Source organism: Schistocerca americana, chromosome 7 (assembly GCF_021461395.2).
Source record: "Schistocerca americana isolate TAMUIC-IGC-003095 chromosome 7, iqSchAmer2.1, whole genome shotgun sequence".
In the NCBI taxonomy this organism is placed as follows: domain Eukaryota; kingdom Metazoa; phylum Arthropoda; class Insecta; order Orthoptera; family Acrididae; genus Schistocerca; species Schistocerca americana.
Genome location: NC_060125.1, coordinates 110,918,909 through 110,931,621, shown reverse-complemented (window position 1 = coordinate 110,931,621; position 12,713 = coordinate 110,918,909). Strand labels below are relative to the sequence as shown.

The following is a 12,713-nucleotide window of genomic DNA, read 5'->3' as shown; positions in this document are numbered from 1 at the left end:
GAACACATAGTGTTTACTGGAAAACCAGCATGATGGCACTACAGCGAATTTGATTCAGTCGAAGATGGAGGAGATGGGGGATATATAACAATCAACAAAAGTTTCATACATTCAATGCATAATGCACATTCTAAGTATAATGACTACTTGGTTAAACTGTGAAGTGATGAAAAGAAAATGTAGGAGGAATCTCACGGAAAATGCAAAAGAAGTCAAATGAAAGAACTGGAAATTCAGAAAATGAGATTTTGGCAGATGCTGCTGAAATAGCAGAATCAATCTCAATGTTACTGGAAAGCAAATGATGAAGTTTGTTTCATCAGGTTTCCTAATAGAAAAATTTCTTTCTCTTATTATTTGTGTTTAGTGAGCGGTCTTAGCATTTTTTTGTGGTCTGAAATCATTTGGCAGACTGTTTTGTAGGAATACTTGTGTATATTGAGAAACTCAGCTTAATGAAATAAAAGCGGGACTAAGTACTTTACATGAAAATTTTGTTTACAGTATAAAAAGAAATGCTGTGTGTTATGCTACTGGAACTTTGTGGGCACAGTGCATTATTTTTCACTATATTACTTTTAATTTTTGTATACAATATTGACAGAAAGACACCTTTTATTCTAGAAAATTTGAATGTTTATGAACACATGGAGAGCTGTATCAAACCAGTCTCAGGACTGAAGACCATAACAACAACAAAATATGAACACATTTTGATAATAAGCAGATTGGTAGGCAGTATCGTTTATACAGTATAACAGAAATAAGACACCTGGAAAAAGTAAAATTGAACCTTGGATTTTAATTTGTGACTCTACTAGCCACCCTGCATATTTATCTCACTGTCTGAAAAAACAGAGGACACATCAGCTGGTAAACTAGCCTATGCCCCTTTTTCTGGATGTAATATGCATTTGTTTTAAATGAGTTGTACAGAAATCTACACTACTGGCCATTAAAATTGCTACACCAAGAAGAAATGTAGATGATAAAGGGGTATTCATTGGACAAATATATTATACTAGAGGCCTTGATGCGCCTGGGCATTGAGTCAAACAGAGCTTGGATGGCACGTACAGGTACAGCTGCCCATGCAGCTTCAACACGATACCACAGTTCATCAAGAGTAGTGACCAGAGTATTGTGACGAGCCAGTTGCTCGGCCACCATTGGTGAGAGATCTGGAGAATGTGCTGGCCAGGGCAGCAGTTGAACATTGTCTGTATCCAGAAAGGCCTGTACAGGACCTGCAACATGCGGTCGTTTATTATCCTGCTGAAATGTAGGGTTCTGCAGGGATCGAATGAAGGGTAGAGCCACGGGTCATAACACATCTGAAATGTAACGTCCATTGTTCAAAGTACCGTCAATGCGAACAAGAGGTGACCGAGACATGAAACCAATGGCACCCCATACCATCACGCTGGGTGATACACCAGTATGGCGATGACGAATACAGGGTTCCAATGTGCGTTCAGTGCGATGTCGCCAAACATGGATGCGGCCATCATGATGCTATAAACAGAACCTGGATTCATCCGAAAAAATGACGTTTTGCCATGCGTGCACCCAGGTTCGTCATTGAGTACACCATCACAGGTGCTCCTGTCTGTGATGCAGCGTCAAGGGTAACCGCAGCCATGGTCTCCGAGCTGATAGTCCATGCTGCTGCAAACATCATCAAACTGTTCGTGCAGATGGTTGTTGTCTGGCAAACGTCCCCACCTGTTGACTCATGGATCGAGACGTGGCTGCACGATCCGTTACAGCCATGCAGATAAGATGGCCATCATCTCGACTGCTAGTGATACGAGGCTGTTGGGATCCAGTACGGTGTTCCGTATTACCCTCCTGAACCCACCAATTCCATGCTCTGCTAACAGTCATTGGGTCTTGACCAACGCAAGCAGCAATGTCCCAATACAATAAACTGCAATCATGATAGGCTACAATCTGGCATTTAGCAAAGTTCTCCTCCTTACACGAGGCATCACAACAACGTTTCACCAGGCAACACCGGTCAACTGCTGTTTGTGTATGAGAAATCGGTTGGAAACTTTCCTCATGTCAGCACGTTGTCGGTGTCGCCACCAGCACCATCCTCGTGTAAATGCTCTGAAAAGCTAATCATTTGCATGTCACAGCATCTTCTTCCTGTCAGTTAAATTTCGCGTCTGTAGCACGTCATCTTCGTGGTGTAGCAATTTTAATGGCCAGTAGTGTATATGTTACAAGTGCTGTACATATGCAAGTCCTCGCACTGGAGCAGGAAACTTATGTGTAGTCAAGTGAGGATGACTTCATCTCACTTCAGTGGTCAGGAAGAGGTACACAAACTGCAAGTTAAAGTTGTCATACTTCTTCCTACAGGCACATGATCCTGTATGTCAACAATGAGATAACATGTATGGGGGCAGGACATTGATCCCTGGGATTCTGTGCAGCGGTATAAGTAGAAAGTTAGGATAATCGGAAGAGCAACTGATTGAGTTTGGGACTTCACCTTCAACAAAGCATTTATTACAGTTATGCCCAAATTTAACACTGACCTAAATTTCTGTATCACAATCAGTTTCATGTACTCAATATTGCAAAGGAAAAATATGACTTCAAAGTTAAAAGAAACTTTTTTAAGAGAAAATAAAATTAACTGGATTAAAAAGATGCACAATAAATCATTACTACAGAAGAGTGCCTGACTAAGCCAGAAACAAATAAACGTGCTTAAATACAATAATCCACACAGATATCTTAACCTGGAATGCTTTAATGAGGCAAATAGTTTTATGGAATCAATGGCGGAGTACAGCCAAAACGGACTCGATGGTGGAGTACAGGCACCATTGACAATTACATTTCTCTACACATATGGCATCACACAGATGTAACCAATTTTCTGGAACAGATAAGATTCTGTGAGAATCTGAGTTCAAGATTATAATCACTCTTCACAATGGCATCAATCTGTAAATAGTAACTTCCCTCTAACATGGCTTCCCCAAATCGTTCATTAAATGACACCAAGAAACTTAGTACTAGCAGAGAACCCTTATATTCCAAGCAGACTAATCGCCAGCTTACTAAAAAATCTAACTGTTTGTAATTATACATAATTACACCCATAACTTGAAACACAGAAGTTAGAAACCAGGTTAAGGTAAAGTTTAAAACCTTTTCTGATAACGTGTCAAATTCAAGCTTCAGAAAATACCATGATATGAGCCGGCCGCGGTGGCCATGCGGTTCTAGGTGCTGTAGTCCAGAACCGCGTGACTGCTACGGTCGCAGGTTCGAATTCTGCCTCGGGCATGGATGTGTGTGATGTCCTTAGGTTAGTTAGTTTTAAGTAGTTCTAAGTTCTAGGGGACTGATGACCTCAGATGTTAAGTCCCATAGTGCTCAGAGCCATTTGAACCATAATATGAGCTTTTAGATGCACTGTTCCCTTTGTAATACACAGGTCTGTACCAAACTTTCAAGTAGTGAAACATGTTGCAAATATATCTTCCCTGGTTAACTGCAAACTGTGTCATGCTTCTCACATGGGGTAGACCTTTACTATGTGCCAACTTCAAACTGAAATGGATAATTAAAAGTAACCTAGAACATACTATAATTAATTCACAGAATTGACAAATGTTAGTATCAAAGGAGTTCAATTCTTCTTATAGTTACGAAAATAACAAACCACATACACCTACACTCACATTACAGAATGGTCAGATTACATGAATTAATTTGACTTCCATTACTAATTATCCTCCCGCAAGCGACACTGACAGAACTTCACACAACCCAAATGGTCTCCAGTGAACTCACTATAGCTCGCTACTATTCCTCGCAGAATGTCACAAATGTCAGTATCCTGAACACAGGGCTTAGGAAGAGCAGGGCTAGTTACACATAGTCTAGATTCAAGTTCTTCCTTTGGCTTGTTCCACATCATCTAGATTCAAGTTGTGCTGCCAATGCTAGTTTGGCACTTACAGATCACTGCTCAGTAGCTGACCCCTCCTTCCTCCTCACCACTGTCTGATAAACAACTTGCCTCACCAGCAATATAACAAGTCTAGGATGTAGAAATACAATCTCTGTATTCAGTGCCAACCCTGACATGGTATATGTCCTAGGCTGCCATATCTAGTAATTATTTTCTGAGAGTTCTCATTTGCCCTGGTACCCAGAAAAATGCCATCCCTTCCCCGCCATTTGTAAGTGGAGCAGGGAACCCTGGAAGTTTTAGTCAGGTTAAGAACACAGATCAGTATAATTCTGTTTCCCCTCAATAAGAAGGATTTTTATGGTAATTTTACTGCTTGTCAGAGTATTGAAAAATATTTTTGCGGCCATATACAATTGTGCTGTTCCAATATACACCAACAGATAAAAAAAATCCAACCACCATGGAGGAGTTGTGTGACATAAACGAAAGATGGTAGGCATGTATATACATCTGAAAGACAGTGTCTATTCAGATTTTGCGCCAATCGCATGAAAGTGGCTCCAGTGGGCTTTGATATCATAGGACAGCAGGACCACTCTTGTTATCCCTAGCTCCCTGATTGCAAAATTGTATGTCATTCTGGTGACTCAATGGCTGCATTCCAAGTGGTGGTGTGTTTTCAATCACGATAACACTTGGTTGAATACCACTGTTGTAACCCAACATGCTCTACAGAGTGTCAACATGTTGCCTTGACCTGCTCAATTACCAGATCTGTCCCTAATTGAGCACATATGGGATATCATCAGACGTCTCCAGCATCATCCACAAACAGCATTAACTGTCCCTGTACTGACCGACCAAATGCAACAGGTGTGGAACTTTACCCACAAACTGACATCCAGCAACTGTACAGCACAATGCGTGCACGTTTGTATTCAACATTCTGGTACTTACACCGGTTACTAATGTACCAACATTTCATATTTACAATGGCTTGTCTCACACTTACATTAACCTGTGATCTTGCAATGTCAGTCACATAATAGTTGAAGGGGAAGGGAGAGGGATGAAGGAAAAGGACTGGAGAGGTTTAGGAAAAGGGCCAGAGTTCATAAAAGACACCCAGAACCCCGAATTAGGTGAAACTTACCGGATGGGATGAGAAGGAAAGGCTGATTGTTGGGGACTGCACTGGACGAGATTTGAAAACCTGAGAGCTTAAAGGTGGAAGACAGGGTAATATGCAAGACAAGAGATTACTGCTAAAACATTGTGCACGCATTAATAACAGTGAAAAGCTTAGTGCACTGTATCTAATAGAGGTGAGACAGTGACGGCAAAAAATAGACAGGTCAGAAAATGAAAGATGTTGAAAATTAAAACAGAGTGAAGAAAGGAGTAGTTGCTGTGAAGGATTGCTGAGACAGAAGGAATTAATGTAAATTAAGGCCAGGTGGTTGGCGAGAACCAAGGACATGTAGTGCTAGTTCCCACCTGCGGAGTTCAGAGAAACTGGTGTATGGGGGAAGAATCCAGATAGCTCGTGTGGTGAAACAGGCACCAATGTCATGACTGTCATGTTGTAGAGCATGCTCTGTAACAGGATATTGTGTGTTGCCAGTAGACACTTAAATATGTTACCTAGATGAATGTGTTTCCAGAATTTCATCACTCTACATTGATTATCATTTATTGTTGCCATATTTTCCCCGTCAATGTATTTAATTTTGTGTGACATAGTTATATCCTGTAAACACAAACTCACAGTAAGATTTATTTCTGAGAAAATGTAGAATCTCTCAGCAAATTTAACAATTTAGCTTTCAATTGCCACATCAGTTTGGGTTTTAAATGATTATTATGAAGGAAATAGTTTTGTCATAGTTGCTTTTAATATTGTCTCGTATAGCCTCTACTCATTAAATTACAATGCATAAAATATTGGCCATCATAGTTTCATTTATTTCCTCTAATAACAACATAAAAATCTTCAAGATCTGACAAAATGTCCAAATCCATTGCTTGTCCCTGTTTGGTCACTGTTTAATCTTCCAAGCACATAAACTAAATTAAGTTTTTTTTAAAAAAAAAAAAAACCATTATCAAGATGTGGTCTAAGACAGTTACCACTACACTTGACTGAATTTCCATGTTAGTACAAAAACAGATCGATTAAATGTACTTTAACAGAGTGGCAGAACTGTACTACGAACGTTTACTATAAATTTTTGTGTCTACATTATTATATTCAGCACATCTTGAAATTGTAATCTTGGTGCACTACTGACCATGAATGACAAACTTGGTAACAGTAATAATAACTGTAATTGACTGCTAGCATTAAGAATAAAACCCCGATGGAAATGAGTGATAACTGATTGAATTGAATTTACCAAAAAGCAAATAATGTGACAGCATTTCTAAATACATGTAAAGCTGAAATACAACAAACAACTGTCACAACAAATTTATTTTTTTAGGAAGCTTGGTTGAATAAATTTTTGTACCATACAGTCCAAGCTCCACAGTATCATTTACTGCGTAAATTGTCAGGTGATTTAAAATTTCATACACCAACAAAACATAACTAAAACTCCACACTGGAATAACCAAAACTTTGTGGGGCACAATGGTCATCTTAAAACACACAAAAACTGCTACTGAGAAGCACCACAGAAATAACAGGTATGATGGCCATCACGTTGTAAGACATTCTCGAAGTGCCAGATGGAAAGAAATTGCCTCCCTCCAGCCAGCTGCCAATAGTACCGATATGGGAGTCTGCCCACTCCACCTGTGCTGTCGCAGCTGATATGGCAGAATCCACAGTCGAATTTATCTTTTGCAGTGCCTCGAGTGACTGGAGGGACTGTAGCTGCAAAAGAATAGCATACATATTTGCTAGTGTCCAAAATTAAACCACAATTAGAAAAAAAGTGTTAAGAGCTGCACACATGAGTGACAGGTCACAGTGACCAATTGCCAATCAATCGTATTTCCTGAGCCGCCTCTTGAATCACATGCGATGTACGGCAATATAACTGTGCAGTTGTGACTTGTTTGTCTAGTTATTACTAGTTTTGTTTTTTGGAGTAATATGTAAAAATTTATAATTTACAGAGAGCACGAAGCCATATGAAATGTGAAGGTGAAGGTGTAGGTGTAGGTATAGTTGATTGAATAATTAATACAAATACAAATGCATTGATAAGAGCAGCATTTTGAAGCTTATGCTTTAAAAAAAGCAGTTCATGGAAAATTTATATTAAAAGTCACAATATACTGGCCTCCAGCTGACAAATTAATTAACATTAATACAACTAAAGATATCAAAATTTTTAACATCTAATCTGAATGATGTACTATCAACTCTTTCACTGTTATAGACGTGCTCTTTGCATCCCTTGCTGAGGTAGCTTTTGTTGCAGCTATACCGCTTGCCAAAAGCTGGTGCCTGTGCTAAGAGATGATTTTCTGGCCAATATGAAATAATTATTGTCTAAGTTTTTCCAAAAATATTAGGTGAAAAAAGTTGATTTTTGCACATACTACAGTCTAATATCTTCACTCAATAAACAACTCAATTTCTATTGGTTGTCCATCACGCTTATTGCACTGCATCAAATTAAGTAAAACACTGCACAAAATTTTAAAGCATTCGCAGAGGTAAAAACACATATTGTAAACTTTTCATATGGTTGACTGTAGCTCATACAGTACAGTGAATGAAATGTTGATAAAATATCGAAATTTAATTTAATATTGAGAGCAGAAGGATATATTATTTCGTTCTCAAGTTACAGGGTTTTACATCCATAGGACAGTCATGTGCAATACGTCCATTTGTGTCCTTGTGCACCGTGAATCATTTGATCATAACAATCATCATATCTAATAAATGAGTCAAGACATCAAAACGAGGTTCTTTTCAATTGATAGCATGCAATGAGGCATGTGTGTTGTCTGATAAGTACTCTAAACTTTTTAATCAATGAGATATGGAAGCAACACGTCTGTAACAGTGAGTGGTCGGCAGCTCTTCACACATTTAGATTTTCACAGCACTGTAAGAAAAGCTAAATGGTACACAGAGACACTTCCACAACACCTGGGGAACAGTATAGAAGGACGTGTATATATACTCACAGCAGCAAAAGGGTAAGGTGGACATGTTAATTTAAATATCTAAGACATACTATTCTAAGCTACACTTAAATTATAATTATGAAATGACAAGGGATTTAACCTATCTGCCTCCATAACTAACTGGTCAATGTGCCTGGCTGCCATTTGGAGAATTGAGTTTTGATTCCAAATACTGCCACAGATTTCTCCTCAGCGAGAGGACTGGAATGGGAGGTAGTATATCCCATGATGGCAATTGAGGAGCTAGTCGACCAAGTAGTAGCAGCTGCATGCAACAAAAACTGACAACAGCTGGGAGAACAGTGTGCTGACCCCACACCTCTAGACTCTGCGTCCAGCTACACCATTGGTGGAGGGTGACATGATGATCAGTCCATACTGTTGAGGTTTATGTTTATGTAAAGGATTTCACTCCCCCTGATAAAGTTTACAGCAAGTGTTATGGAAGCCAGCAGTGCTGTTATTAACAACATTTCTGTACAAACATTGCAGAGCCATAGTATAAATACTTGCAGTTAAAATAAGAGACTAAGAAATGAAATAGGAAATTTGGGGACTTTAACATGTAGTTGAATGGGATGAGGTCTACAGAACACGCTTGGCATCACTGAAAAATGTAATGTACTCAGTAACATAGCCTACAGGCTCCAAGTATTCTGAGGCATTTTATAAGTTTAAGCTACCACATCTGTCTTATTTGTTTTGCTTCAACTTATTGAGATTACATATTATTCTCTTTGTCAGTTTAGTATTAAGGTGTTTTTAGGATTCCATGCCACAATCAGTAAAAATGGAATCCTTATATGACAGCTTAGTTGTCCGTCTGTCTGCCTGACTCTTAAAATCCCTTTATCACAGAACTATACTAGTCTGTGAATGTTTGTTTTACATAAAATGTGAAATTTCATATGTACATGCAGTCATTTTATCCAATGACAGATAAATTCCAAAATGTGTCATATGAGCAATAAAGTCATTCCTTGCCTGATGTTTACTTGTACTGCTGCAGCAGTCAGCCTGAATGCAGAACTGCTGGTTATTATAATACTGGCTGCCTGCCTCCTACATGATTTTATGTCCCATTTCGTGTTACTTAAATTAAAACATTCTCAAAAATCTAGGAATCCCTGGGACTGATATCTTGCCAGTGTCAGTGTTGATAACAGGTGAAAATGGTCAAGATTCTCTCACTGAGGTGACAGAAGTCGTAGGACAGCAATATGCATATATATAGATGGCAGTAGTATCATGTACACAAGGTGTAAAAGGACAGTGCATTGGCAGATCTGTCATTTGTACTCAGGTGATTCATGTGATAAGGTTTCCAATGTGATTATGGCTGCACAATGGGAATTAAAAGACTTTAAATGCGGAGCGGTAGGTGGAGCTAGAAGCATGGAACACTCCATTTTGGAAATCATTAAGGAATTCAATATTCCGAGATCCACAGTGTCAAGAGTGCACTGAGAATACCAAATTTCAAGCATTACCTCTCATCAGGAGTAACATAGTGGCTGACAACCTTCAGTTAATGACCAAGAGCAGCAGCATTAGCGTAGACTTGTCATTGCTAACAGAAAAGTGACACTGTGTGAAATAACTGGAGAAATCAATGTGGGACATACGTTGACTGTATCTGTTGGGACAGTGTGGTGAAATTTGCTGTTAATGGGCTGTGGAAACAGACGACTAACTTGAATTCCTAATAGCATGACATCACCTCCAGCACCTCACCTAGGCTCGTAACCATATCGTTTGGACCCTAGATGACTGGAAAGCTGTGGCCCAGTCAGATGAGTCCCAATTTCAGTTGATAAGAACTGGCAGTAGGTTTCGAGTGTGATGCTGACCCTTCAAAGTCATTGACTGATGTTGGTAACAAGGCAGTCTGCAAGCTGGTGGTGGTTCTATATGGTGTAGGCTTTGTTTGCATGGAACAGATTGGGTCCTCTGACCCAAACGAATCGACCATAGACTGGAAATGGTTATGCTCACTCCTTGGAGGCCATTTCCAATGATTCAATGATGGGATTTTTATGAACAGCAATGCACCATGTCACCAGACCACAATTGTTCGCTGTTGGTTTCAAGAACTTTCTGGCCAATTTGAGTGAATGATTTGGCCAACCAGGTTCCCCAACATGAATTGCATTGAAATTGAATATTTACAAAACACAACTGAGAAGTCAGTTCATGCACAAAATGTGCACCAGCAAGAGTTTCACAATTACGAACAGCTGTAGAGGTAGCATGGCTCAGTATTTCTGCAGGGGGCTTCCAGCAACTTGTCAAGTCCACACCATGTCCAACTGCTGCATTACGCCAGCCAGAAGGAGTTCCGACACATTATTAGGAGGTATTCTGTGACTTCTGTCACCTCAGTGTATACGCATAATTAAGTTTGTATGGAACTCTCACCGTGCAAGCCCTACTCCCACCTAGCCAATTTTTTAAAAATGTTTTCTGAATATGCATTTTGTGCTGTTTCATCTTTTTCTTTCGATTTGCTTGTAACTCACTCAGTTTCTTTGCAGGCATTCTCAGCAGTTTCATTGAGATGTGATGTGCTGTAATAATGGTCTTTTAATGCTGTACGAATATTTGCTTGTAATTCATTATTTGCTGGAGTTTTGTCACAAATAGTGATAATCTGGGCAACTGTGAGAGGAGCACAGTATAGGATTGCCATGTAGGTTAATTGGAGATGGTGGTGATGATAGGAGGAAAGGGAGGAGGTTCAAGTAGTTTCCAAGTCTTACCATGCCATGGGTTTTGAAACAGTGATTATTTATGACCACTACTGATATCATCATTATCATGATTGGTTTAATGATGGTGATTTTCAAGGAAGTGGGATCTGTCAGAAAAACATTTATTATAATCAGATGATTATTAATAATCTGATAACAAAGGGAAGCTGTTAAATTTTGGCTACTTACCTGGGTAAGCTGCTCTTCTGTTGTAACTCTCTTTGCGAGTCCTGATATGATCTTTTCTGCATACCTGCTCCTACAAAATGAAATTACAGATACTGATTAGAATTGTCCACAGTGCTTTCATGACATCATAATACATAGTGAAACATTGCTGCAACATTTCTGTGCTGATAGCAAATGGCAGTTGCTGACATACAAGCATGCATGGTGTCCTCTTTGGAAGAAGCCATAACATCTACATCTACATCCATGTACACACTCCTCAAGCCACCATATAGTGTGTTGCTGAGGGTACCTTGTACTATACTAGTCATTTCCCTTCTGCTCCAAAAAAATGAAGGAACACACCAACTTTGAAGCCATGTATACAAACACACTACAGAGACGTCAAATAGCAATAGCGACAACAGTGCTCCAAGCAGTTACATTTCAGCTAACAGAAGATGAGGCCATAGATTTAAACATATTTGTTTGACGACCTGTGAGATCAGACAAAGTTCCCTGTTACACCATCAAAGTTCTTTGACATACCAACTTTGACAAAAAAATACCAGCGTAACCAGACAGCAGTACACACTGTTTCTGCGGACTTTACTTCCAGATGTACATAATTATGTCCCACCGAACCAACACCTGAACATGTGGTTTATGCATAACGGTGCTCCAGCACATTCTCATTTATGTGTGCACTCCCTTTTATCTTGGAAATATTGTCAACGCTGGACAGGTAGAGGAGGGCCTATGGCATGGCCTCTAAAGTCTCGAGATTTAAATCCCATGAATTTCTGTATGTGGTGTCATGTCAAAAGCCGAGGTCAACTATCTTGAGGAATTATGCTTGCAGATTGAAGCAAGCTTCCAGCAGCTACAGAATTCCCCAGAACTGCCTGAGAGGATATGCAACTCATTTCAGAGACGAGTTCAATGTTACATTCAGATGCGTGAATGACATTTTGAACACCTGCTTTAATGTTTAGAGATGCCACGTGTTCCTAGATACTGATGAACCGCAACAGAAAATGTGTTTTATCTTGGCAATGGTTGATTTGTGAGCCCATGTTTATTAGAGCTTTTTAGCTACTTTTGGCCTGTATTTTCCATACATGAATTATTGACCACCACTTCTGAAAAACTATGTATAGAGAACAAGAGCTGTCCCCTCACACTTCCCTAGGGGCATAATCCATATCACTTCAGGCAGGGGAGCTACGTTCATAGTCTCGGATGTTACTGAATTTAGCATATGTTAAAATTCAGGAGTAAGTAAGAAGCACATATTTTTTTGTTTTCTCCAAAAAAATTCCTGACCTGAGATACAGGCCTCCAAAGATGGCACTGTGAGCACCATTTTGAAGCTGCAAATTTTGGAAATTTTTTTAGAATGCTGTATCTCCGTAACAGTTCTAGATATTTTGTTAGAGTTTTTTTTTTTATTTGAAAGATAATTGCTATATGATTACAATGGTATCCTCCCATTGGACATATCTGTCAAAGTTATTTTACTGCCACCCTTTTAATATTTTTATAATTGACAGTTTTTTTTTTTTTTTTTTTAAAAGATGCCAATCCAGAAAAGTTAGATCTTTTTCTGTTGATTAGTACCATGTAGTACTATATTTCTTGTAAAGGAGAGCTTCCACTTTTAAGTTGGAAAGGTTTTATTTTTAAAAATCATTTTTTTAAAC

The 12,713-nt window shown here is 39.1% G+C and overlaps 1 protein-coding gene across 1 annotated transcript in view; it reads right to left on the bottom strand.

Moving 5' to 3' along the window:
* Positions 1-5,816: 5,816 nt before the first annotated feature.
* LOC124622750 (aminopeptidase N-like) overlaps positions 5,817-12,713 on the bottom strand; it is a 270,737-nt gene continuing 263,840 nt past the window's right edge. Inside the window, exons 11-12 of the mRNA XM_047148538.1 lie at positions 11,032-11,101; positions 5,817-6,821 (exon numbers count right to left, since the gene is read on the bottom strand). Of these exons, the coding sequence (XP_047004494.1) occupies positions 6,585-6,821; positions 11,032-11,101 (307 nt within the window). The 3' untranslated portion in view covers positions 5,817-6,584. The remainder of the gene's footprint in view (positions 6,822-11,031; positions 11,102-12,713) is intronic.